The 27,982-nt window shown below is 43.1% G+C and overlaps 2 protein-coding genes across 5 annotated transcripts in view; both read left to right on the forward strand.

Moving 5' to 3' along the window:
• Positions 1 to 17,404, forward strand: part of cabin1 (calcineurin binding protein 1) — a 45,074-nt gene extending 27,670 nt beyond the window's left edge. For all 4 annotated transcript variants that reach the window (XM_015028275.1, XM_015028281.1, XM_015028289.1 and 1 more), the window contains 8 exons: positions 5,525 to 5,688; positions 5,777 to 5,873; positions 5,983 to 6,684; positions 8,700 to 8,774; positions 13,265 to 13,541; positions 15,810 to 15,968; positions 16,849 to 17,051; positions 17,143 to 17,404. In XM_015028275.1, coding sequence (XP_014883761.1) covers positions 5,525 to 5,688; positions 5,777 to 5,873; positions 5,983 to 6,684; positions 8,700 to 8,774; positions 13,265 to 13,541; positions 15,810 to 15,968; positions 16,849 to 17,051; positions 17,143 to 17,286 — 1,821 coding nt within the window. In that variant the 3' untranslated portion in view covers positions 17,287 to 17,404. The remainder of the gene's footprint in view (positions 1 to 5,524; positions 5,689 to 5,776; positions 5,874 to 5,982; positions 6,685 to 8,699; positions 8,775 to 13,264; positions 13,542 to 15,809; positions 15,969 to 16,848; positions 17,052 to 17,142) is intronic.
• Positions 17,405 to 23,508: 6,104 nt separating this feature from the next.
• On the forward strand, positions 23,509 to 27,682 carry tbx16 (T-box transcription factor 16). The gene is made up of 5 exons (XM_015028386.1): positions 23,509 to 25,823; positions 25,910 to 25,980; positions 26,057 to 26,145; positions 26,418 to 26,631; positions 26,713 to 27,682. Exons 1-5 carry the CDS (start codon positions 25,692 to 25,694, stop codon positions 27,134 to 27,136), a joined length of 930 nt encoding a protein of 309 aa, XP_014883872.1. The 5' UTR covers positions 23,509 to 25,691; the 3' UTR covers positions 27,137 to 27,682.
• Positions 27,683 to 27,982: the final 300 nt, after the last annotated feature.

Here is a 27,982-nt window from a genome sequence, read left to right on the forward strand (position 1 = left end):
GTGTACACTAATGGGAGGGCTCCAGGCTCCGATTGGCTGGCAAAGGCCCACAGTGATTGGCCCTTCTGCTCTATATAGTGGGAGAGAAAGAAATCGAGATGGAGGGGGGGAGGAGGAGAGAACTCCAGCAAGCTGGGGTCAGGGTAGAGCGCAGCTAAAGTGCGTGGGCGTTTTTGTTTTGAGATGGCAGGTTTTGAAACCAGGAGAGGATCGAGTCAGCTCGTCTGTCAGCGGCATCCCGAGCTCATTGCCCCTGACTCCGCTGCTGTTTCTCGTCTTGCCAAGGCAGCTGCCATTCTCTCTGTTTTTTGCTATTCCTCTTCTGCCATGTGCAGCTGTGCTTCCCTCTTCTTCTTCTTCTTCTTCTCCTCCTCCTCAGCGGCTCCCGCCACCCCAGCACCCGAACACAACCCGCCACTTGCTCTTAGAGCGTGAGCCTCTTGGTTTTTTTTTTTTTTTTTTTTTTTCTCAGGGGGGAGGCGCTGCCAGGGCTGCTGGTGCTAGCAGGAAACTGTCCAAAAGAGTACTAGCACAAGCGCTGTGGAGTAGCTTTCTTTGGTGATGGTGAGTTGCTTTGTTGCTTTTTCTTGTGACTTGCGCAATATAATTCCTGTTTCTAAGCATGCAGAGCTGCTGAAGAACAGGTTTTTGTTGTTGTTTTGTTTTGTGTTTTTTCCTATCTGGAGGAACCGGACACTTAACTAGGAATCTTGCTGTGCTTTAAAGTTGCAACTCTAAACAGCGTTTGTGAAATTCTCGTGACTGACTGAGCTGTAGTGTTTGGCTGCCATGTAGGTGACTGTTCTGCTCCAAGGCGAATGTACTGAACAGTTTGTGCAACTTTCTCTCTGTTCGTCTTTGGGCTTCTCCTGTCACCAGTGGCGTCTCTAAACACGACCAGAACAAGTAGATTTGGGTCAGTTGGGTTTTGGATGTGGCTATAGATGTTTGATTTTTTTTTTTTAAGGCTTGTAAATGACCAAGTTTAACTTTTATGTTGTTCGTCTTTGAGGAAGAAAATATATGTGATGGTTGCATTTAGTTGAAATATTTGTGATGAATTATTTTGCCAGGTACATAAAAGTGTCAGTTTTGCTGCCGGTTTTTCATTTTTCAGTTTTTGTAAACTGATAAAGATTGGAGTCAAAATAGTTTTATTTATAAGAACATCTAAAAACTGTCTTGTTTGTTTTTTTTTTCATTCCATTTCTTCCACAAATAATCATTAATTTATTCAAATTCACAGCAGAGGCAGCATCACACCCCATGAGTGAGAAATCATTTGCTTTATAAACTATCTCTAGCATCTTAGCTGTTAGCACAGTTAGCGCTGACAGAGTGGTTTGCATTACTAAAGCATCAGCCTCTCTGGTTATTGACTAGAGTAAAGATACATAATATCAGAATGATATTAATAAAATTGCAGTGGTGATGCTAATTATAATTAATGCACTTTTTACACAAGTAGGAGCAGCTGAACTCCATTCAGCCGCCCAACTGTATTATTGCTATGAACTGTAAACTTGTGATAACTTCAAGGATAATGTCCTGCCAAAAATCTCCTTGGGTTCGTTTGCACACACTGTCATTGCAATAACAATTGAGATTTATGATCTTATGCAGCTCTAGTACGGATGTAGATTCTTATTAGCAGATTTCTAAATTCAACATGAGTCTTTGCAGACAGAGATCGAAAGACTAAAATTGAGCTGCATTAGCCTACTTGCTATCCATTTAGTCTTGCTCTCTCTCTATTAACATGGAATCGGCGTGTCTCGACATGTTGCAGAAAATACTTTTCTTTTTTACTACCTCCTTACATCTTACTGACAGTGAAAGTGAAAAATGACTTCATTCATCAGTAACAACTTCCACACCAAAGTGTGCAGCTTTTACAAATTGACAATTCCCTAATTGAAAATCGATTTGATGTTTTCTCGTTGGCTAACATCGCAGCACGTTCACGTTTAAATGTTTGACTTTATAGTCTTTAAAAAAAACAAAACAGATTTCTTTCTTGAAAAGATTCTGACAATGTTTCCTCTTGTTCGCTTTGCGTCTTGATCCCAGACTGACGGATTCGTGATGCGTTGTTATATCTGTGCCAAAGCTGTCACCGTTTTTCAAGCAGCCGTGATTTTTTTTTTTTTCCCATCCCTGACTGAAAACAAGTGAAGGGGGGGTGAGGGGGGAGATGCTTAAAATTATTGCAGTACAAGTCTTACAAATCTGCTTTAGCTGGTGGGTTGCAGAATAATCTGGGTAAAGCCACGGCTCTGCTTTCCCTAAAGAGATTTGTTGTCATTGGATGGTTCTCTGATGAAGAGCAACTCTTCCGCATTAGACATGTCTTTTTAAGTGCGTGCTCCCCCAGCCCCCACCACCACCCACCGAGCTTGTTCCTCTCTTGTTAGAGGCTTTTCATAATCTGTACATTGAAAGGGTAAAACCCTTCCTAAAGCTCCGCTTGATTCCATCATGTAACAATAACAAATCTTCTAATCAGGCAGGCATTAGTCCCATATTCTCCTTACGACTGTTTTTGTAGACATCTGTCAAATATAAAAGCAGCTCAGACCGTATCATGACATAGCTTTTTAAGAAAGAGCAACAGCTTATCATTGAGAATTCACTTTAAATGTTTCAAAGCGCAAATGAAAAATAAAAGTTTAGTTACTTTCTCCCCTCAGAATACTTTCTGTGTTTTGTTCAGATAACCCAATCTGACGCTTTCTTGCTTCGAAGGCTGTGAGTCCGTCCCAAGGATTTGTCTTTGTTGTGTTCCTCTCCACTGGCTTTGAAAATGTCATCTGACAATCTGGAGTTGTCTGTTAGGGGCGCCCAGCTCCCTCTTGCCTCCAGCAGGAGCGGATGGCGCCATCTCATTTGTTTAGCTCCATCCTGATACTGTCATCTCTCTTTTTCTTTTTTTTTTTTTTGTTTCACACACATTTCTCTGAGTGTGCGGCCTGAGCTCTGGGACACGTGCTTTTTCTGACTGTACCTCGTTCCTCCGCCCGAGCACCATCTGCACTGGAGTCAGTAACTTCAGAGGACCTCGGCCCGCCTCGGGTTTACCTGCTGAGAGGACATGTGCTCTCTGCTAAAGGACGCTTCCATCAAAAAAAGAAAAAAATCCCTCATCAGTTCTTGGCAGCTCGTCTGCTGGTTTGTTACAAGTGTTGGACAGAACTGGACACTAATGAGGCTGCCTATCATGTGTACCTAGACAGAAAGTTTCCCCCAATTCCTCTTTCCACCTGGTGCAGGGACCAGATCGTCCACAGTGTCTCTCCGGAGGCCTTTCTGTCTCCTCATTAGGGCTTCTTTGAATGGCGTGAACTTCACTTCCACTAGATCTCCCTCCTTTCAGCACCACTTTTTTTTTCTCTCTCTCTCTCTGTCTAGTTGCTAATTGTTTCCACGTGTCAGAAACTCCATTTGTCTTAAAGGCAAAGAGGGGGCATGCAAAACCAGGCTCAGTTTAAGAAACATGACTGTTTTTTTAAGTATTTACTTAACTGGTTTATTTTATAATTAGCATTGGCTTGATATAATCATTAATGCTCACATTCGTGGCGATAAGGAACGAGGATGTCCCGATCGGGGTTTTTTTTTTTTTTTTTTTTTTGTCCCCGATATCAATCAGATGTTTAGCAATGGGGAACACGGAGTAAAATACTAGACACTGTGTTTTCAGTAAAACATCACAGTACAAACTATCCGGTAATACATGGTGTACATTGTGATTTTTGAAGCTCTCCCCCATGACATTGTAGATAACACAGTCAGTCTTTGTTTTCTTGACGGTATCAGAGTTTCTGCAGGTCAGCCTGAACTTTTCCTAGTTTTAATAAAAAGATAATTTTTCCTGAGTCACCAAAGACTTTCATTGCTTTAAGTGATATCTGGTTTGTTATCATATTTTAGATGCAGTTTGTTGAATACGCTACTTGCCAATAGTATAATTTAGCCAGTTGGATAGACTTGCACTGCCTTTGACGCCCACAGCATGCATTGATTGATAACCAAGATGCTAAGATTCAAGAAAGGGGAGAGGACATTATCTTAAATCCTCCGTCCAAGAGCAAATGTGTTTTGAATGAAGTAGTTTTAGTTTGGGTATTGCAATGCATCATGAATGTGTCATCATCGCATCAGTATATGCAATATTTATATTGCAAAAGCCTGTTTGGAGTGCAGGTATTGTTGACTATATTCAAAGAGTTACGAACTTTTACTTTACATATTAGTCAAAGTCCAACGGCAGGCGCTCATGTCAGGCAGAAATGGCTTTGGCCAACATGCTAATGATTGCAGAGTCATGGAAACAGTCTGAGAAAGAGAGGAAAGAAAGTATATTACACCTGTTACTGTTATCACAATACTTAAAGATATAGCTGCCATTACAAGATTGTCTAATATTGTACAGTCTTCCATAAAGACAATGATGTTTTCACCTGTTGACCCTTCGTGACTACGTCGTCTTCTGCTTGCTCAAAGTCGGGCTAATTTGTCTGTGAAAGTCGCATGCCTAGTTGAGGTTCATAGATGGCAGTATTTGCAAAAGTTGGAAATTGCTATCTTAGAAACCAACTCATACCTTCTCCCTCCTAATGTGTTTAATAAAATCTGAGATTTTGCTTGAATTTATTCCACGATATATACCGCCGTCAGTAACAGCGTTTCCCATTACACTGGAGCAGATTTAAGTGTACAAAACTTTGGATATTTACCTTTATTTTCATACACAATAGGCTACATGATGGTGGGATCAGACGTGTACCTGCTCCATAATTCAATGTTTGATTGTATTCCAGACAATCAAATATTACTCATGAAGTATATGAACATTAATCTTCCTATTTGTAAAAAGTCTTTGCTGCAAATTTGCAAATACACCAAAGATTATAGCACTGTGACCATTTTTACTGGGAAATAAACTAAATAAAAGCAATATTATTAGAACTTAAGCTTTAAATTTTACAGGCGTTAACGTGTACATCGGTTGTTTTAGCAGAGTCGTTTTTCCGCCTTCAGAAGACCATAATGTTGCAGTAGTCTGGAATACTATGCTAATATTAGCATGTATCCTTTCTTTTTTTGATATCTCTTGTTGATAATTAGGCTTTTTAAACTGCAGGTGGGATTTCAGAAGAAATGTTTTTTTCTCCTTGCTTCGTAAGTTTATTTCTTTGTTTTCTTACAAAATATCAGATGGCAAAGTCATGAAATGAATTGACTGCTGTTTCAGTTGTCTTAAAGATGTTGGTACTCCTGAACCATGTGATCTGAGCAAAGCGTAAAGACCAGGTCACATGACATAGGTCTTGCCTGTCCTGCTGATTATTTAAAAAAAAAAAAATCCTCCTTATTCAGGGCAATGAGCCCATACCTGGGATTAGATCAGGGCATCCATAGTAAGAAATTTTAAATGGAAATGCTTGCAGCAATAATGATGATGATGAAACGGTAAAACCTGACATCCTGCTATGCTTTGTGTCTCCCCTTTCTCCCTCCTCAGGGCATCTGGCGTATTCCGGTGGATGAGATTGATCGCCCAGGAAGTTTTGCATCTCATATGAACCGCTCTGTCGTCCTCTTGTTGGAGGTGCTCTCTCAGCTCAAGGATCACAACACTCTGCTAAAAGTCTCTTTCATGCTACACAAAAACCCCGACCAGGGAAAGTAAGGACGCCACTTGTGCAATCACACCAGTTTCATGTGATGTTTCGTCTTTTGGCTTCACGACGTCTCTTCTCGTTTTCCCACGAAGGAAATATTTACGGGATGTCGATCGCCAGGTTTTGGCCAAGAGTGCATTTTTCCTAACTGTAAAAGTCCTGGAGGACAACCTGAGCAGTCTCACGGGGGTAAGAAGGAAGGAACGAGTTGCAAAACGCACCAACAGCCACGGCTTTGTGGTCGCAGACGTCCGGCGCGCTCCTACTTCGTGTTTTGACAGCTTCTGCTTTCTTTCAGGTGTCTGAGCAGCTGCACAAAGCGCCCGCGGCCTCCATGGGGGAGATGACCACAACGGACGCATCCAGCAGGCCCGGCTCCGACGACGGCAAACATGTGCTGCCTAAGAAGCCTGGTCTTACAGAGGGAGCCTGCGTCTCTGACACTGGACCCAGGGAAGCCACGCAGGCTCAGCTGACCGCGCCGCCAGCAGCAGCAGCAGCAGCAGATAAAGGGAATATAACTCAAGAGGGCTTTCCTGGGAAGCCGGAGACCGCCGGGAACAACGGGAGTAAAGCAGGGCCAGACGAGCCGATGGAGATGGAAACCTCCCTCTGGAGGAAGCCCTCTGCCACCACAGACTCTCAGGGCAACCAAGCAGAGACCGAGGCCTCCCTGAGCGGCTCAGAAGCCCAGCAGAAAGCGACTGAAACCAGCCGGGCGCCGCCAGAGCTGTCCCTGGAGGAGCTGAGCATCAGCTCGAGACAGCAGCCGCCGCTGACGCTGGCAGCCGCACCAAAAGTCACGTCGGCTGCAGGTGCGACCGATCAGGCCTTACTACGAAAGCCAAACAGGAAAAGGAAACTCATAGAGGATGTGGAGTCCGGAAAAACCCTGCTGCTCGATGCCTACAGAGTTTGGCAGCAAGGGCAGAAAATCATGACCTATGACCTGGGGCGCATTGAGAAGATCATGTCCGAGACGTACATGCTCATAAAACAGGTAAACCTCTCAAAAATGTCTTCTGTGCATGCATGAACATACTCTCCTCTGTTATTTTCTTGTTTGTGTGAAGTCATTCGTTCTGAACATGAACCCTCTTTACTCGACTTCAGTTTGTCGGGAAACCCCTCTACTAACAGAATTAGTGACAAAAGAAGAGGGACTTTCCCCGATCTGCGTTTTCAGGGACTGCTACAAAGAGCCACGTGTGGTTTTTTTTTACTCTCTATAACCTAAATTCAGCCTTTGTGATTTCTATCACTCTGCTCTTACTCCTTCAGCAGGAAACTGAGTCTAAGCGTAGCTGTTTATGTATTCATATCATGAAATGGCATTTTTATGCATAAATAACTAGGTCACATCTGTGCCAGACATGGGCGGGTTTCTGATATCAAGGTAAAGCGATGTTTTAGCTAGAGCTACAAATATTAAGTCATCACAACAACAGTGTAAGCAACATGCATGTCATGAAGACTGCAGTAATTATTCACTAATTGTGCCATAAATGCAAAATCTCTGCTTGTAAAATATTTGTTTTTTGTGCATCATTATAAACTTTGATAAGATAAAGACATGGTGTGGTGGGAATGTCCACCACCAGTTTCAAAAGTTCAATAAGATGCTGCTGGTGAGATGTAAATAATTCTCCTCCATTTTCTGAACAGACCACTAGTCGTCTGCGGTTTTTCTGTTTGCTACAATCTCAAAGCAGAAAGACTGTAAATAAGAAAATTAATTATTTCTTATTTATTGAAAAAATAAAAAAAATGGAGTTCTAAAACACTGTTACGGGTAAGTCATGTTTCTGTCAAATCTAGACGATTCGTCTATAATTAAGTCCAGTTGAAACCAGACGTTTTCTGTTACACATGCACTCTATAACAGACTGCAACTATAACATTTCCTTCAACAAACAAAATCATGTCTCCTAAAAGCGCCTTCGTTGTATTCTGCTGCCTTTAATTCCTTTTTTTATTATTCTACACATTGGTGCTACTATTTTGTTTTGAGTCACTCCTAAGGTGACGATATAAAAAAAGAAAAACCCCACGGTGTCACGTGTTTCAGACAAGGCAGCGCTTCCTGCCATCAAACTGTCTCGGCTCGACAGGTGACAAATGTCAGCGACTCACTTTTTGCCAATAGAGGTTTAGCTAGACGTCATCCGTGCACGCAGCTCTGCCTCGTAAAGATCTGGGGCTGGATGCTCCTGGGCGTAATCAGACTCCGTCTCTTGACGACATTGTGCCGGCTCTTCATCCATCAGGAGCCACGCTGCTTCTCCAAACTCCCCTTAGTCTGACTCTTTCTCATCAGAGGTTCACTCTCTCCATAAGTCCCCTTAATGCCTGTGATTTTAAAAAATTTCCCTTCACTACTGCAATTAAAAGAATTTCAAACATTGACCGTCTGGCGTGGAACTCGTTTCTCCCTTGATAAATATTATAACTGTGATTGGGGGAATAATTTGAAATGAGCCACTTAATGGCTTTATTGCTGCCAGAACATTTTGCTATCTGGCTCTTGTTACGTGAGGCAAACTCCCCCGAATGCCTCCTTCCCCTGGAAGGAAGATGGATTCCTCTTTTTTTTGAGAACCGTCCAGCTGATATAAGATTTTAACAGAAGCGGAACATGGAGCCTACGCTGGCGGTGTGTGGTTTTAGCAGCGAGCCTGAAAAGAGGCAGACGTGAAATCGAGAAGCTGCTGCATGCTCAAACTTGACTCGGTTTAAACAACTAATGAAGTGGTTTGAAAAAAACAAAAGAGAAAATGCTCGGGGGGCTCAGAACCTTTGCAAACAGCCTATTGCAGGGAACATGGCCGCAGTCGGTTCGCACAGCTGTTGGGTCTGCAGTATTGAGCCATAGCTGAGGCCGCAGACTCCCACAGTCCCGGATTTTTGTTTCTCTTTTCTAATTATCAGAAGCTTTGTTGAAATCCTCCTGGTTCTGATGCACAACGCGATCCTGCTGCTCCGTGCTAATGCCCCAACTCTGCCTGTTTGCCCCAGGTCGATGAAGATGTAGCTCTGGACCAAGCAGTGAAGTTCTGCCAGATACAGTTGGCCACCTCAGCACAAAGACAGGTAAGGCTGAGTTTTTCCACCAGCTCTTTATCTCTTTAGTTCCTTTTTCCACTGACTTAGATATGAAACAGTAACGTCTAACTGCCACCTCAAAACTTGGTTTTAATATGATACTGATCAGTACTTTGGAGGCTTTTTTTATTCAGTGTCTGATTGTACAAAACTGCTGGTTTTTTCTGTTTTTGACAAATGTAGTTTACGTAGCTATTCTTTATATAATCTGCGTATTTTTGTAAGATAATATAGTTCTTGCTTAACAGTCCTTATAAGTCCAAAAGTTTTTGCTCTAAACCAAAGTCTGACATTCTGGTTTAGGGCAAACAGCTTCGCTGTTCAGCATTTTGTTTCATGATTTGTGGAACTAAAAGAAATTTAGACCTGGTTACTATTCAAGCAATTAAAAGTAAAAATTTTGTACTCAATGTTGAGAAAGTTCTAAAACCTCAAGGAAAAAAGTTGAGTCATTTGTGTCTGGGAAAGAATGCGATTTTGAAAAATAAAATAAATACATGTAGGAACCATGTAAACCTGCCAGGGTTATGGATATTTTTGATCGCAACTGTTGCTTCGATTATTGACATATCAGTTTCCATTGAGAATATTTCCAAATCCAGCATGTTTCGTGAAAGAGAATAAAAAGGCAACTTTGCGTTAGTACGTTGAGCCTTGCTGTTACCTGCTGAAAGTCTTGCTCTCTCTCACCGTCCGACAGCCTGGATGGACCGGAGAGATGTCTCGATTATACAGTTTAATTTAGTAAGCTTCTTTACATCTTTCTCTTGATTTTTGTTTTCTTTTTGAGGCAAAACTCAGCTGATTCTGGTCATCAGCTGATTTTCCTGATTCGTCTCAGTCGAATGGAAAACTCGTCGGCGAATTTCTTCTCTTTGCCTCATTACGGCAAGTTTAAATATAGATGTTCCGTTTTCTTATTGGAGTTAAGAATGCAGCATCTGAAATCTGAAATGTGCTAAACTGATTAATAATGCGGCGATTCCAACACTTGAGGTCTGTCCCTTCACAGCCTCGCCAGAGCTAAATATAGCCCCAAGCTTTGCTTTATGCTTCATCTTCAGTCTCTGGGTTTTGGCCGAACACTTCATTGTTTCCAGCTAAACCCCGATCACTTACACAACCAGTAAGCCTGTAAAGTTACAGGAATATAATGTAGCTAAGAGCAATTTTAAAAAGCTCATCCAGCTGTAAATTAGCTGTTTTTAGCTAGAACTGCACTTGTGGGTTGTTGTTTTTTTTTCTCCTCATCAAATCCTTACTTGCTTTGCTTCGTTCTGTCGGAGTCTCCCCCATTCCTCTCTCGTCCCTCCTCCTCCTGCCCACACAGTTATCAAGGGTCTCTCTGCCCACATCCTGTTGTCACGGTGATGTTCCCTGAACCTCCGGTTCATGAGGAGTAGATGTTGACAAAATAAATCAGGTTTTCTCAGTTCTGTGATCCTAATTTCTCAAACATTCACGTCTCTAATCGTAACTTGACAGAGAGAACAACGAACTGTGTGTGTGTGTGTGTGTGTGTGTGTGTGTGTGTGTGTGTGTGTGGGGAGGGCATAGGGTTTAAATCTTACTGAAGCAGCTGTGCGACTCTTCTTTAAGAAGCTTTCTGTGGAAAAACTGTAATATTTTGCCAGACATCTTGCAAAAATATTCTCACCTTTTTTTTTTTTTTTGGTCATATTTGATCACATTACAACCGCAAACCACGACGATTGTGACCAGCAATAAGTATTAAATCAAAGTGAAACTGCATGTTTTCTTTCAGATATTGCTGCCATTTGTATTCAGCCCCTCCTACTCTGAAACCCTTAGATAAAATCCAGTGGAACTTATTTTCTGGGGGGAAAATTAGACGCACGTTTTTTTCAGATTTTCCTTTTTAAGAAAAACATAAAACCTACATATCCATTATTTTCACCTTGCAATATTAAAAAAATAAATATTTCCCCCCCAACAAATAAAAATAAATTAAAAAAGACCCATCCACCTGAGCGAAGGTAAGCAAAGCCAGATATCAAGCGGACATGTTTAAACAGGTGACCTGTTCCTATTAGAGATGAAGTGTTCTCCCCTACAGCGAAGATATGAATCAGCTAACGCTCTCTCAAAAAAAAAAAAAAAACCTTACTCGCCGGCGTTACGCAACTGCTCTTAATGTGATACCGTCGTGCCAACAACTGCTGTCGTGTTTTCGTTTCGGTCGCACTCCCAAGCAGCGGATCTCGGCTCCCGTCCTCGGCTGCTTCCTCCAGAGTCATGCGTGTCCATCCGGCCCCGGCACAGGCAGCGCTGCCCTTATAGGGCCGAGCCGGAGAATCGGCTCCTTTCCATCGCATGTGTGTACGTTAGCTCTCTGCCTTTGATGCCATATTGGGAGGAAAGCGTCTTTTCCTCTTCCACTCGTTTTTTTTTTTTTTTTTCTTGTAAATCTGTTTATGCTTCTCACATTCTCCTGAAGAAATGAAATGCTTGAGCTCGTCGGGGAGCCAGCTTAGGGCTGCGGCTTTTCTGCTCCTGAGTGTGATTAAATGTGAAATTTTATTTAATGATGAGGTAATGAATATTTAAAAGTGAAGTTGGGGGAGGAACTGATTCGTGGTTTTCAAACTTTGAAGTAGCAATCTGAAAAGTGTGGGATGGATTTGTATGCAGCCCCTCAGAGTGGGTGGGCATTTGTTTATCGTGCCGCTCGTTATTTATTGTGATAAACTCTGATTTATCGTTGTCACAATAAATTCCAATTAATCGTTTTTAAATCCCACGAAACTGCCAGCTTTGTTAGTTTCACTATTAACTCCGCAGTTTTTCAGTCATTTTGAAAATACAGTTAAATGCAGTGTGTGTGTGTGTGTGTGTGTGTGTGTGTGTGTGTTCACTAATTAATCAGGCTTCTAAAGAAGCGTACTACAAATCAAATGGGTTTTTCAAGAGCACTGTTTGTGTTTGTGAGGCTACAATTTCTCTGCCATGCAGTCAGAGCCACACTGTTAGTCTTAAAAACAAAGTAATCAATATTTCTTCTTATCGTTACAATACTGCATAGCAGTGTGATGAGACCTGTCCATATCACACACCCCAACCTGTACAGCCTCCTTTCACAGCAGTTACAGCTGCAAGTCTTTGCAAAAGGAGATGGCAGCTGATTTTCAGATCTTTGCAGAGGTAGAAAAGATCTGTGGATAAGATCAGTGTCACATGCAAGTATCAGCCGATCGCCTCTAATAATAAACGAAGGTATTCGTACAGCTTGATGCTGCCACCATGTGGGTGGGATTTCCAGGGTGTCATCCCAGTGTCAAGGCCTTTGCATCAAGTAGCCAGAGTTCTTAGCTCCACCTTCCTACTAACTCTAAGTTCCCCACTTCCTGCCAGGTCCCCGCAGCATCATGCTGCCACCATTATGTGTCGTCGAAGGCTTCAGTTTGAGCTCGGTTCAGTAAAATGCACAGAGGTTTGTGGATGTAAATGTGAAATATAGTCGGCCCCCTTGCACTACTACACACTTTCTCATTTCTGAGCAGACCGGAGCGGCGCTTGAGGAACCTCCGTGTACTTTCTCGCATGCGCTGCTCCTCTAAATGCACCGAGGCCGACTGACTCGGTGGTTTCTGAGCTGCTGCTGATTAATTCATGAGCTGTGAATCATCAAAGCCGGAGCGACGCTGCTGCTGCTGAGGCCTGAGCGATCCGCTCCTCTCTCAGTGAATGTTGCTGCGTGATTCCTGTGGGAAATTTTGCCACACTCAGCTGTGACTCAGAGCACCGTTTGACTTCAACTCCCAGAAGGCCGCTGGGATAAATGGCAGATGAGCCAAATTACCGTGTGCAGAGCGCCTTTCTGCGACGTGTTTGTTAGAGTTTGGTCCAGTGTGGGTTTTTTTTTTTTGTTGTTTTTGTTTTTCTCTTTCAGCTGTATCTTTTTAATTATCAAATTAACCTTTACCACCGAAACCCTCTGAAGTCACACTGCGTTTGCTTTCTGCTCTCCAATAAATGCAGCTACAAGTTATGCAGCAGGCATCGTTTTTTTTTTTTTTTCTTCTTTCTTTTGTTCAAAATCAAAAAACTCGAGAAGGTTTATTCATTTCTTCTTCAACTGTGCTCCTGTGCGTTACCATGACAGCGGCTGTTGGGAGCAGGCTGGCCGTCGTCGCAGGTTGTTTGTGCAGCTCTTGTGTTTCTAAGTGGTCCTCTAAAGAGCGGCCAGGAAAGTGGCTCAGAAGAGCTGAGCCCATTCAGCAGCATGCAGGTACCGCAGCCGCCGGTCCCCTCAGGGAGCGCCGCATCGCTCCGCGCAGGATATTATTAGCTGGACTAATATCGCTGATGTATGTTGTCTGAAAAGTGCTGTTCTGTTCAGTGTGGATCACTCTTTTTGTTTTTTTTCCTGCCTCCAGCCTCAAGGGGGAAGACGGTTTGCTGCTCTTTTGAAGTCCAGCTGCTTTAACAACATCAACTCTCCTTGTTTTCGTCTCCAGCAGTCGACAGGTGACGCCCCGACCACGCCCAAGTACACCAAGGAGCACAGGGACCTCTTCTTCCCCGCCGCCCTGCCAGCGCCCGTCCTGCTCAGCCACCCCGTCTGCCACCCGCTGACCACCCACGACGGCCAGGCCAGGGGGGCCTGCGAGCCGCTCAGCAAGGTGGCCCGACCCCAGAGCTCAGGCGTCCACCACGATCAGCCGCAGCAGAGGAGAGCAGCCGGCCCAGCCGCCGCCGCCGGCGCCGCCGCCACGGCCTTCCTCCCACCTGCAGGTACGACACCCTAATCCCAACTCATCTAAAAAGCAACTTTATGTTGCTTTATGAACATCTTTGTTTACAAATGCAAAGAAAAAAACGTGGAAACGGAATGTGAAATAAAACGGGAGGTGAGCATTAAGGGATGTCCATTCATGCTTGAAGAGTCTTATCTTCATATTTCTAAAATTAAGGCTTTAATGTCTTAAATTCTTTTTTTTTATTTTTTTTTTTTAACTGGCCTCTTGACAGGACTTTTAAATTTGGTAAATTCAGGTTTGCTTTTTCCTCTCACTGGACTTTTCTGTCAGTCAAAGGTTTGAGTCACACTCAAACATTTGTTGCATTCTGTAACTCATTGCTAGTGCTAATACACTTGCTAACTAGCTAGGCAGCTAGCTTTTTGTGATCATCATGGGTAAATGCAAATTTATCATCAGTCATCTGGACCAAATTGATACATTTCAGGGTCTTTAATTCTGTGCAAAATGGTTTTTAAAAAGTCTTAAATTTGAGTTGGTGAAACCTGCAGAAACCCTCCCTGCTTTATGATCAGTTCAAAATATTCAGTGACCCACAATATTCATGCTTGGAGCTTTTTCTGTTTGTACTCTTGTACAATAGTAGATAAATAAAGTTAGAATTCCTTAACAAAAACTGTAAAAACAAAACAATAAAAAAAGGAAATTTAAATTTGTGAATATGAAATTCGCCAAATGGGAGATATTGTTTGGTTGGTTTGGTTTGGCATTTGATTTCATGTTTTCTTCCAAGTGGCCAGCAGGGGGCGCCTGCAGCCCTCCTCAGCAGCATTACGTAACAGGGGTCTGTGTGCAGTTTATGTTTTGCCTTTTGGGCTGTGTCTGTCCCCCAACAGGAGCTTCTGTCAGCAGAGTCCAGACTGAGAGTCTCTTCTGTCTGAATGAGCTTCTGGGAGGATTTGCTTTAATCTCGTCATGAATATTCAGTTTGAGCCACGTTTAATATCTGCAGGAGTAAATCCATCAACCTGCTTAAATTTACCGTCTGATAATGGAAACTTGCAGCTTGAGTCTTTAACATCGACATGTTTTGTGTTCACTTTTTCCTTGTGAGTTTGCATTTAGATGCTTAATTTAGAGCCTCTTGAGGCTGTTTTGTTGTTGTACACATATTGTGGAGTTTTTACACTGGTTTCTTACTTCAACTCTAAATCAGCCACAAATCCTTTAACATATTAACTTTTTTTTTTTTTTTTTTTTTAAAAAAGCTCTTAAACATTATTTATTTTATTTTTTTGTACCTTCCAGGACTTGACGCTGTCTTTAATTCCCCCGAGTTCGGTGACCTTTCAACGTGTGCAAATCCACACAAATGTGTTTTGCATCAGCAGGGATTTACATGCAAACAGTTGCATCCCGCAGCATCTCACCGATGTAAATTATGTAACGGTTTCCAAGGCAACAATCACAGAGTCGTAGTTCAGTTGTTTGTGTGTATCCGTTTGCCACGACTGCGGGGGAATTTTTTATTTATTTATTTATTTATTTATTTTATTTATTTATTTATTTATTTTTTTTGCACTAGCAGGGAATTTTAAAAAAATAAAATAAAATGCCAAGTGTTTGTGATGTAACAAAGTGGAACACCTTTTTAGCAGATTTTCTAATTATGAAGTAATGAAGTAATAAATTCATAACAATACATGGAAATAAACTGCTGAATTATTAGTTCATCAAAACTTCCCATGCATTTGAGTTTTAGCTATAGTGCATTTTTTATCTGTCCTTTAAATGTTTTAAATAAAATTAATATGTTTTATTACATTTTTATTTGGTTGTTAAGTTTGTTTTGTAACAAACAATGTGGCATATAATAATTTAACTTGAATTTGTTACATGCTAAAATAATAATTATATATTGAATTATGTTATAACATGAAAATAATACAGTTGTGTTTATTGTTATAATTATTGTTTATTATTTTGCTTCCTATTTGAATTGTCTGAGTCGTCAAATGAATCTGGCATCTTATTGGTTCACCTGCACAGCAACTCGGCTGCAGACCAATGAGATGGTGAATATCAATGTTGGCCCCGCCCTCTGATTTGAAACGAACAACTAAATTAATATGTGCTGCAACACAAGTCTGAGGAATGACTAAATACGTTTTCTATGTAGTTTTACTACACAGTGAAAACAAATTTGAACATATTTACCCATATTTAATGAATTCTGTCGTCTCTGAAGCGTTGCGTTGTCGTATGTCTGAGTAAATGTGCGCCATGTTGTTTGACCCCTCAGAGGAGCGGGAGGAGCCCACAGAGGGGCTGCTGTACCGCCAGCAGGAGTCCCACCTCTGTCAGCAGATGAAACTGGCCTCCGTCTCCCAGGGCCAGGAACCTTCGGCGGCCTGGTTTCAGGAGGAAGCGGCAACATGTAGCACCACGCAACCTTATTCAGGTCAGACCCTTCAAACCACACGCATTCATCTCAGTTCCTTAGAAAACCATCAAAAAGTTTATATATTTCAGTAATTCAACTGAAAAAGTGAAAGTCGTATTGATTCAGTATGAAATATGTCGACCTTTTATGTCTGTTGATTTTAGTAATCATGGCAAATGGCAAGTTAATAATTGCATGAGATCAATAAAAACTTAGGTTTAACAATAAGTCATTTCAAGGCATCACTAAAGTAGCTGGTTGTTCACAGTGCTGCGTCTAATAACGGTAATGGAAGGTTAAGTGGAAGGAAAAAGTATGTGGTGCGATAACTGCACCCATCTTAAGAGCTTGGGTGAAACTAAGACCAGCTGCGGTTTCATTACAAATGTGTGGAAAAGTTTAAAATTCTCCAAATTTTAAAAAAAAAAAAAAAAAAAAAAGATTAAGAATCGCAATTAAAAAGCGTGTTTTCTGCGACAAGTCATCAGAAACATGTCACGCCATGATCCTCTACTTCCTGTGTCATCTTCTTCTTCGTGGTTTCCATCAGTGGTAATATCTGGTTGTTGATCATGTGACTGGTGTGACATACACTAAAAACTACCTCATCCTAACAACAAAACATGATTTTTGGTTTTTGTTTTTTCAAAATTGATGCTTTTCCATTAAACAGATGTATTTTTGAAATGTCAAACTGCTTCATCATATGGCCAATGGAAACGCAGGTAATGTGTGTAGCCAGCTTTTCAGATGTGCAGCGATTAGCTTAGCGACAATATTTTCACATGTTGCGATGCCTTTTTGAACGTGACATTAGAAAAGTCATCTTTATCCCAGGTAAACAAGAAGTGTGCATTTCTGTAGAAATTAAAAATGGGTCCCTCTGTCTCCCTCTCAGACCAGACGCAGTACGCCAGCAGCGAGCAGTCCAAGCTTCCAGACCCCAGCCGGATCCGCTCCCGTGTCCCGGCAAACATGCCAAAGCTCTTCATCCCTTCCACCGTCACCAAGTTCCCCCCGGAGATCACGGTAACGCCCCCCACCCCCACGCTGCTCTCCCCTAAGGGCAGCATCTCAGAGGAAACCAAGCAGCGGCTGAAGGTAAGCCGCTCCGCCTCCCGACGCCGGCCTCCCTGTCCGTTTACACGCAGCTCTGCTGAACGGCGCCCTCTGCTGTCTGTCCCTCGTACAGAACGTCATCCTGTCATCCCAGTCCGCTGCCACGGTGAAAAAGGACACGCTGACCCAGCCGGTGCTGGAGGTGCAGGAGACGTCCAGCCAGGAGTCGTCTCTGGAGAGCGAGTCGGACGAGGAGGACGACTACATGGACATCTGAGCCTGAAACTCAAGATTAAATTTCAACTTTAAAAAAAAAAATAATAATAATAATGATAATTGATTCCTGAGCAGCTGTCTGTGTTGATGCTTTGGTTCCCTCACGTGCCATACAGGGGGAAAAAAAAATAAAATCTCCACTCCAAACGGATGAAATGCAGTATTCTAAGCCGCTGCGTGGTTGCTACGGTTGCAAGGAGTGTGTCGGCGCATGACGGACATTGAAGGCTTTCGTCCCGCAGCATGCCTGAAACTAATGCATATCACACATCAAGCTTCTTCAGCTCTCTTGCTTTACATCCGACCCGGCAAAAAAAAAAAAAAAAAAAAAGTTTGCCTTTAACGGCCACCAGCGACATTTTTATGCATCTTTACTACGTCGTGTGCATATTTTTTTATTATTTTTTCCCCTCTCCGAGCTGCAGCTAATCGCTCGTCTTGAGCACTTTCCTGTCACCGTTTACTCCGCCGTGACATTCTGGTCTCGACGGCGCCGTCGCGTTGCTACACGATGCATTGGGTGAAACGGGGCGGCCGGCCGGCCAGTTGGTCACGCTCCGGCTCCGTCCGTGGAGCCAAACGATCCACGAAGCCTCATAACCTGTAGCAGACTGAAAATGTTTACACTGAACATTTGGGACGCTTCTCAGCTGGCACTTAAATTTGTTTTTTTTGTGTTATTATTCTGTCTCTTTCGTGTGCATTTGTAGCTACGAAAACACTTCTCGCCAGGATGACGTCCTGCCACCAGCACTGATCCGAATACTGAGAGGAATTAGCTTTTGTACAAAACAAGGAAAAAAAAAAGGAATCTTTTGAATGTTTGTTGGATTGAGCTGGAGGGAGGAAGGTGCCGTAAACTCTACCCGATGTCAGAGGAAGCGATGCGCAGCACAACAACGAGGACGACTCTCCAATCTTGATGCCTTTCCACTGAATTCACTTACGGACAGTTTCACATTTCTTTGCCTAAACTCAGAGGAAGACGCACCGAATGTTTTTTACAGATAGTTTTCTATAAAAAAAAAAAGAAGAAAGACTTATGTTTCTTGAAAGCCGCCTGTGGTCATTTTTAAAGGAAAAGGGCACAAATAGATTAACTGTTCCCACCGTAATAAAGAAAAAAAAACCTGCTTTGTTATATTTGTTTGTTCTCGGGGTTGTTGTGACGGGCTTTGGGGGAATGAATGTGAAGTGGGTTAAAGTCCTGAGAACATGTTTGAATGCATTATTGATGTCAAACCAAATATATATATTTGAAAAAACAAGTTTGTTGTTTGAGTCTTTCAACCAAATCAAACCACTTTATTGTTTTCTTAATACAGACGCAACTCGAGACATTTCTTCAGTTCATAAAGTGAAAGTTGTAGATTCTTACACTGAAAAAGACACAAAATCTTACCAAGTATTTTTGGTGTTTCTAGTACAGAATATTTTAGTACGCTTGAAATAAGACAAAAACTTACAAGTAACTTTTCAGCAAGCTATAGACTCTTGCTTAAAGTCAATAATTCTTAAAATTGATGGGAAAAAGTACTAGTTATAAGTGAAATAATCTCCCAGTGGAGCAATAACCCATCACCTTTAGAGCTTATTTTTTCCAGTTTACCTATTAATGCACGACACTCGACCAGATTAGTTTTATTTATTATGCTAAAGTCTAGAGATGACGCCCTGCATCTTCATTCCAAATAAAAACTCTCAGCTCGGCTTTTGGAAAGCTTTGCAGCCAGTGGCGGTTCTACCACGTTTGCCACCCTGGACGATCTTCCACATGGGCACCCAACTTGGTGTTTTGGAAAACGCTGTGAAAACAAAACATTAAACCAATTCGTCTGAATGCCATGTGTATTCATGGATTTTTTTTTTTTTTAGATATTTAAAACAAAAAAATTCATGCAAGTATATTAAAACCATATAACACTTTTAATACCATTATGAAAGTAAAATTTATTTCAAAACAGAGTGGCATGAAAATAAGCAATAGCAAACTCATTCAGGTGGCAACTTATTTTTTTCATCGCCCCTGGTGAGATGCCACCCTGGACAGTGAGCCGTATCAAGGAGCTCCACTAGTTGCTGCTCCACATCTTAAAAGGCATATGGTTTTTAAATAAATAAAAGAGTTCTGATCATTTAAAATACTCATCAAACAACATTAAATGTGATGTTCTTTGGGGGAAGCCTCCCTGTCCAGCAGCTGGCGGACCTCCCCGCTGCTCAAAGGGCCCATACACCGTGGTGTGAACCGTCTGACGCGAGGGAAGTCATTAGTCTTCATTAGCAACTTCCAGGAGTTTCTTATGAAGTGCTGTGAAGTTGTCATTTGCTCCCTTTGCCAGGAAAGCTAGATGTGAGGTTTGTTTTCCTACGCGGAGGGCCAAATGTGAGCCCGCCTCCCCGGCCCCTGCTGCGCACTTTTCAGATCCTGGTTCCTCCGGATGAGGAGTTGAAAACGCAGATTTTTATTCTTGGTGTTAAAACAGACGCAGTAGTTCTTGTCTTCCTGTTGGGAATGTGCTCCTCTTGGTGTGCTGCTCCGAGTTATGTCAGCATATAAGAAGCTATTTTTAGAAAAAGTATTGGATCCCTTACAGAGTGATTGTTTTCGTCACACTTGAATGTTTCAGATCACTACAAAAATTTGTTTTTAATTTAGACAAAAATAAGCTGAGTAAATGCAAAAATTATTTCAGATGACTTAATTCATTAAGGAAGCAAATTATCCAAATTAAGTTGAATGTATAGATATATTTTTGGGGTCCAAAGGTTGCTTATTTGCTTCATATTTATGGAATTACATAAATAAAACCCAAATGACAACATGAAGGTTAAAAAATCTGAAGAAGCATCACGCTCTGATTAAAATGAACGAATAGATGAGAAATAAAGCCATTAACATCTATCAGCTGTTTTCAAGGCTTTATTTGTAGCATTTTGATCAAGGGCTTTTGGATTATGCTAAAATAAAAAAAAAAAACAGTAGCTGTGCTTCCGTTCACCTTAAAATTGTTCAACTTGAAATTACTAAAGTAAATTTGCTTAACAGAAACACGCCAAATTAGAAAAAACTAAAATGGATCTATAAGATGACGCCCTGGGCAGCTGCCCATTTTGCCTATATCAGAATCCGCCACTGAATTGAGGCACCACAATTTTTTTTTTTTCAACATAAGTAAAATATCCACAGCTACTGATCCAAAGAACATCTCAGCAAGTTCACTTCTGAAATGCCAGAGCGGCTTAGTCAAAGTCCATACCTCCAATCAAGAGGTCGTGGCATCATGACCTTAAACGGCCTGTTCCAAATGTGACTCAGTTATTCTTCCTCATTTATGTAAGAGATTAATGCCAGTTATCGCAAACTGGACACTTTTGTTTTGAACCATTAAAGGTGTGACAAAAAAAAAAAAAAAAAGCAGAAACAGAAAAAAATCTGCAAAGCGGGGTGGGGGGGGCATGCATATACTTTTTTCTTAAAGTACTGCATGTGATGAATGTGGTGACGTCATTTTCTGATTGAAAAGGCAGAACAATTGAGTGAAAAAAAATTAAATAAAAAAGTATAATGTTTCCATCCGTGGCTCCACTTTCTCTACAGTAAGAAAAGAAAGCGTCTGGTTTTGCATCAAAAGGCCGTCGCTGCCTGGCTGATGTGAGCGAAAGGTGTGAGATTTCTCGTCAGTCCACTCCAGGGGCCCTTTATGGGCCCGCTGCAGAGCCGTCTGATCCCCGCGCCCTGGCTGTATATTGGCAGCTGTTAACTGTAAGAGCGCACAGAGAGCTCCGTGCAGCCTGGGCAAATGGCCGAAGGCCGACTGCTAAAAAAGAAGAAATAAGAAAAGGAAGAGGAGAACTGGAATTTATCCAGGGAAGGATTCAGATATGAGAGGAGGAATAGACTTTAGTCACTGCAGTTTTCTTGGGCTTTCAGTGAAGCTATTGCAGCCTCTACTCTGCTACAACACTAAATCTCTCCAAGTATTTTTGCTCTGGTTTCTAGTGCAAATATCGACATATGCAAGCTGGCAGATGTACACTGCAAGTAAGCACAAAGTGGTTTTACAAAATGTTGAAAACCCAAGTAAAATCTCTTCTACTTTTCAGCTATTCGCTAGTTTCTGTTGGTCTGTTGCATAAAATACACAACTATATGCAGTTATCATACAAAGTGAAAAATATCTAGAGGAATAAATAATTCTGTAGGGAACCAGAGCTTAACATACATTAACTATAAAATATATTCACCCGCTTGGAACTTTTACTCTTCTATTGCTTTTACAAATCAGTCATGATCAACAAAACTTGCCATTTTTGACAAAAAATGTTTACAAAAAAACTTTAATGTCAGCAGGAAACGGTAGCACAAGCGCTGTGGAGTAACTCGTTTTAGGTCAATAATTCCTTAATACTGATGAAAAAGTTCTAGTTCCACTCACAATAAAACATTTTTCCCATAAGTGAAATCATCTGTAAGTGGATCTAGTGCGTTTTAATCAATATTAAAGAATTATTTACCTAAAATATGTGCCTTTATCTTGCTAAAAAAAAAAAAAAAAGCTACCTGTGTATCAAAATATTTTTGCACTAGAAACCAGAAATACTTGGTAAGATGTTGTGTTTTTGCAGAGCGCTGGCTTTCTGCAGACAGCCACACTGATTTGTCGCGCCGTCCAAACGTCCCTGCAGGCTGGATGTGACGTAAAGCTTCCCCCGCTGCCATTGCTCCTCAGTCCTCTGGCCTTGTAGCGGTCACACCTGTCACCTTTAGACACCTGTGTGTAACAAGGCTGACACTGCTGCCGCTGAAACGTACACCTCTGGGCCCCGACACCGTGACCCGAAGAGACCCGATCTCTCTCTCATTTCCAAACGCACCGTCCTTCCCTCCTCCTTCGCCCCGCACGTACGAGCCGCTCTGATGCCCCTCGCGACCTCTCTGACCCCTGAGGCAGTCAGAGGAGAGCTGAGGAGACCTGTGATTGATAACTCCCCGTCAGCAACTGGGTCTCTCTCACACACACACAAACGCACGCACGCACACACACGCTTCTCTCAAAATCGGACAGCACGTCCTCAAGGCCAATGCTGCTGAGTTTCAGTGAACTGAGGAGCGCTGGGAGACATCAGCGCGGTTAAATGACTGCATCGCATCTTTAAGTGCATCTTTACAACCTGAATCCTCGCCATTTTATTTCACATTGATCTCTGCTCAGAGCTCGTCAATATATTCGCAGTGGGCGGAGGCGGTGGTGGGGAAGGATGGAGCGTCTTGCACTTTTTTGTGGACACCTCCAGTGCATTGCAGACGTACTCAACCCCTACTCTCTTTTTTTTTATTATGCTACAGCAATCAACTTTTTGTGGGATTTTATTTGAGAGGCAAAGATGGCAGATAACTGAAGTGGATATGGTTGTCAAACCTAAATTAAAAAAAAAAAAATCTGAAAAGTGTGGTGTGCTTTTGTAATCGTCATCACCACCATCTTTCTTAAAAACACAAATAGGTCCAAATGAAAAAAAAATAAATAAATAAAATACAAATAAATAATATGGAGTTCTCAGTAAACACCATGTACGTTTCGCTTAAATTACAGATTCATTTGGGTTTACCCATGTAGGCTTTTTACATTCACACTTTTTTTTTCCTTTTTGGGGAGGTGGGAATACATAATCAAACTCTCGTCCGCCTAAAAGCTTCGGTCTCGATTCGGTTGAAGAGAACACTGTTGTGGTTCGAATGCAAGCGTGGATGCCAAGCAGACCGAAGAAGGAAACTATAGTGCAAGGAAGAAAGGTGTATTCTTACACTTCATAATGAAGCACTACATAGTGTTAAACTATAACATAAAGTCCTAATAAAATACAAAACAGTTTGTGATTAGCATGACAAAATGCACAAACGTTCCAGTATTTTGCAAGCTGTCTCTCCAACTGTATGTCTGCATATTGCTTTCAAGCATCTACTTAGTTATTCTTACAGTAATAGGGCCGTAAGATGCCGGGCTGTAAAAAGCTGTGCTTACAAAGGCCATTGTATGCAACGCAGACACGAGAACCCAAAGAGGAAACCTATACGGTTTGGGTTTCTTGGCCTGAGAGGAGATGAATTCAATCCACGCCACAGGAAACTAGAAAGGAGATTGTCATTTTTTTTCCTCCACCCCCTTCTATGCTAACGCCTGTAGTGTGTTGCGGTCAATTCACCTGCAGTGAAGCGGTACGAAGAACTGCGACACCTGTGGATTTTACCTGGAAGTGGATATCAAGTAGGAGAGCCGGTGTTTGCTCTCCTACCCCTGCAGGAGCCCATAATTCATGCCTGGCTTTGAGCCTGTGGTGCTAACTGGCTGCTGATTGCCCACCCATACACTGGGCTTTCTCCTCATGCAGAAACTGGCTTCTTCAAGGGGAAACCATCTTAATTAGATTATCTGTCAGAGGCCTGGGCCTGTCTAGACCACCCAATACACAACCGTCAGCATCGTTCCCCCCCCACTACTTTCCCGCGGTCCAATCTGAGGATGCCTCTCAGGTACGACTTACCTGCAGGAACAGTGCATGGTATTACCACACCATTATGGGTTCACAAAGAGTTTCCCCACCCACTCTGTAATTTGGTAGAGAAAAGAAGCGTAAAAGGGGATTGTTATGTAATGTGACGTTTTACGCACTTTCTCAAGCACGTTCCCCATCTCACTATGTGTATTACTTTTGTGCTCCTACAGAGCTTGTTCTTTTTGAGAAAATAGCAACACATTATACTTGACCACCCTTTCCACTCCATTTCTCTTAATTGCGTCAAATGACTCGCGCTGAGTGTTTACCGTGTTACACAAACACACTAAGTGGCATTTCTGCCATCGGTTATGTATGTGTCAATGATATTTATGCCGGTTTCTGGAGCCACAGCCAGAGCCCGATCTGCAGCAGGAAAGTCCGTCCATATTTGTTTTAAAGTCTCTTAGCAGTTAATAAAGGCGCATTTCCTCCTTCCCCCTTCCTGTGGGGACGGTATCAGGGCTCTGTTAAGTCTCTTTGATTTCCAGCACCCCTCCAATCACAGCTGGACCCTGACTCATCATTGTGTCACTTCAAAGCCTGGGAATGGCCCTCCTGGCTCCACCTACCAAAGGGTCCCCCTTAAAAGTCATGGTCACTCTCTCTGGCAGCATCCATCTGATGCGACAGAACGGAACTGTTTGGACTCACCTTAAGCTGCTGGATTTGTCTTCAACACATGAGACGCGGGGGTGGACGGCGGGGGGGCTACGCTTTTGGATTTATCCAACATTTGGATTACTTGTCATCCTTTCATGCATAGAAATCCCAAACTTCTCCTGTCTGGCCACTGAAACTGGAAAATGCAGTCCATCAGGGGTGAGTTCCCGACGCCTTTTTATTGAATTGTAAAGCAGAATTGAACCTGTCCTCCTCAGTTCATCCCTGATCAAAAACTCAACCCCTTTTGGTGTCAAATGTCTATAGTAAATCTTACTTTGCTGCAGAGCTGAAGTCTAACTTCAGCGGTCCACCTCCTGCCTCCATGGCCGCTGGCCCTGACGCCTATCTCCAGGGCAGCATCAGGATGACTCTGGAAGACCTTGAGCTGTGGAAGACGTTCCATGAAATTGGAACGGAGATGATAATCACCAAACCGGGCAGGTGAGACGGGGCTTTTCACACAAAAATATTCAGAAAGATGTTTTCCTCATTTGTGTATTCTCTCTTGTATTTTAAGGAGGATGTTCCCACACTGTAAACTGAGTTTATCTGGTCTTATTCCGTGTGCCAAGTACATCTTACTGGTTGACATGGTTCCAGAGGATGGCTTCAGGTATAAGGTAAGGCCTATAAATTATAACTGTGTTGTCTTGACTTGTAAAGATCCCTCTGTGGTTAGCAGATACCCCCTGTTCATCACCCCCCTCCCCTGACGTTGCACATCAAAGACCCCTATCTCTTCCTGTTTTTCTATCCCCTGCTGGGACCTCACTGTACTACCCCCTGCCTCCATGGGTGGTATCCTCCAGCCGTCACTCTCGGAGCAATCGTGGGAAGTTAGGGAAGATGAAGTTTCTTCTGTAAATCACCTTTTTTCAGAGGCTGATTGACTTACGATGCGTCTCCTCCCCTGCAGTGGAATAAAGAGAAATGGGAGGTGGCAGGAAAAGCGGAGCCTCAGCCTCCCTGCAGGACATACCTCCACCCAGACTCTCCGGCCCTGGGGAGCCACTGGATGAAACAAAGCGTCTCGTTCCTCAAGCTCAAGCTCACCAACAACACACTCGACCAGCATGGGCATGTGAGTATTAAATAATCAAGGGATTTTCCAGTTTATGTTGAGTTTAAAAAGATCTTTGGGGTACTCTTACCCTGACTTGTCTGCAGATCATCTTGCACTCAATGCATCGCTACCACCCTCGTTTCCACGTTGTCCAAGCAGACGACCTGTTCAGCGTCCGCTGGAGTGTGTTCCAGACTTTCACCTTCCCAGAGACGTCCTTCACCGCAGTCACTGCCTACCAGAACACCAAGGTGAGGCCGTTTGGTTCCACAAAACCTTGATTGTCTCTTACTGAGGCCAGCGGATGTTGGTTTTAATTCAATTCTGTTTGGGGCAGATCACAAAGCTGAAGATCAATCACAACCCGTTTGCAAAGGGTTTCAGAGATGAGGGCACTAATAAAAAAAGGTGGGTCTTAATTCTGCTGAACATAGAGAAATCCTGCTTGTGAAATTGATCTAAAAAAGCTGATGCTTCTCTTTAGGCGTGCAAACAAAAACCCTGCATGTGTAGAAAAAAGGGCCAAGATACCAGGAGTGTTGAACGAGGACTCCAAGGACAGCAGTTCACCAGGTACAGCTTCAGTCTTCCTTGTGTTCATGAATTTCCTTCCTGTCTTGCATTTTTTTTAAGGTTTATTGGCTCTAGTGGCCTTTATTTGATAGTGAATTGACAGGAAAGTGGGTAATGAGAGAAGTGGGGAGACATGAAGCAAAGATCGCCAGGGAGGGATTCGAACCTGCAACAGGACTAAGGCCTCCATATGTGGGTTGTGCATAACCCCTGCACCACCACAGCACCCCTTGTATTTTTGTTAAGTCATCCATTGCTTTGTGTCTTTTCAGGGTTCTGCCAGTCATCGTATGATGGTTACAACGGAGAAGAGGGCCGCCTGGTCAAAAGGAAAGACGAGGATGCTGTAAAGGAAGAGCGATACTCCCCCTGGAGCGCCGAGAGGCAGCAGGGTGTGAGGACCGACTCTCCCGCCAGGACGGACACAAGAGATATCTACAACACGGAGCAGCTCGTTCCCGCTCCTGCATCCTACCAGCCGTTCAGGTGAATACCGCTGACTTAATGCGTCAAATGGTAAAACTACGTCCCGTTGAACTGGACATTCACTGCCATTATACTCTCCAGGGCCCATGAGTACAGAAAGTCTCCATCCCCCTCCTCGAGCGTTGGCAGCAGCATCACCGGATCTGGACGGAGCAGCTTCGAGCCCAGAGTTCCTGACATTGCCACCGTCCCCGATCACGACTCCTCTAAGCCCGGCCCTTCCCACTGCGGGCCCCAGCCCCTGCCGGGCCCCCAGGACTACAGCGGAGTGCTGAACATGACCATGGCCCAGGCCGGCAAGCCAGGGGTCATCGGCCACCACATTTACAGCCCCTACAGCACGGAACAGCCGCTGGGCCAGTGGAGCGGGCCGGGACCTGCGCAGTATCCCCCTCCTCACCCTCTGACCGCCGACTACACCTCGCAAGCTGTGCACCATGGCTATCACCATGGCAACGTGGGCGAATGGAGCCAATATCCGTTGTTCTCTTACTCCTGCTGGTGAGCAGGCTCTTCAGTGTCAAATGATTGAGAGCTTATTAAATCTGACGGCCGACGTGAGGCACACAGACCCGACAACGCATGCCCCAAACGACGCTGAAGGCCTGATACCTGTGGCAAGAGGAAGGAGGAGGAAGAGGAAGAAATGTGGCCCAGTGGGCCTCGACTTTCAGGAGACACCAAAATCTCTCCAAACATCGGAGCCCTGTGGGATGACCGTCCCCGTCTATTTATTTCATGTTTTGTCTCATCTACGGCGTAAATGTTATTTTTGTACAGAAAAAGAAGAATTAAACCTAAGTGTGCAAATTATGTGTGTCTATGTCTTGTATTGTGAAGTGAAAATAAAAAAATCTTATGCAATACTATTTCTTTGTTGTCTTGCGTTCTGATCTTCATACATTCCCAGCACAGACGCCGCTGACCGGCGCTGCCTTGCAGGGATGGAACATTTATACTTCATGTCAACTCAAGACTGAGCGTATTCCGACATATACTAAATCGTCCAACTTCACATCAAAGGTTTAGATGTATTTGCAGTGATTTTACTTTTAAGGCAGACATGGCTGGAAGAGACAGTGGGAGCTCAGATTCTCTAATTTGTGCACAGACTTCAGTGAATTATAGATCAAAGTTTTAGATATTCTGTCTGTGGATGCTAGGCTTTGATCCAGCAAAGTTCTGCCTGCAGAAAGTTTGCTAAAAACACCCGGTGCCTTGCGCAGTGAGAGCCGCTGGTGCCGCTTGTTTGTGTTTCCACTAATGAGGGGGGCTGCTCTGTCTTTTCGGACGAGCCCAGCATGCATTAAAGTGACTCCGGCTCACCTGCTGAGGTTTACCCACTGCCACA

The sequence above is a fragment of the Poecilia latipinna genome, unplaced genomic scaffold (assembly GCF_001443285.1).
Source record: "Poecilia latipinna isolate Pla-1442-1.1 unplaced genomic scaffold, P_latipinna-1.0 Scaffold8, whole genome shotgun sequence".
NCBI classification, from domain to species: domain Eukaryota; kingdom Metazoa; phylum Chordata; class Actinopteri; order Cyprinodontiformes; family Poeciliidae; genus Poecilia; species Poecilia latipinna.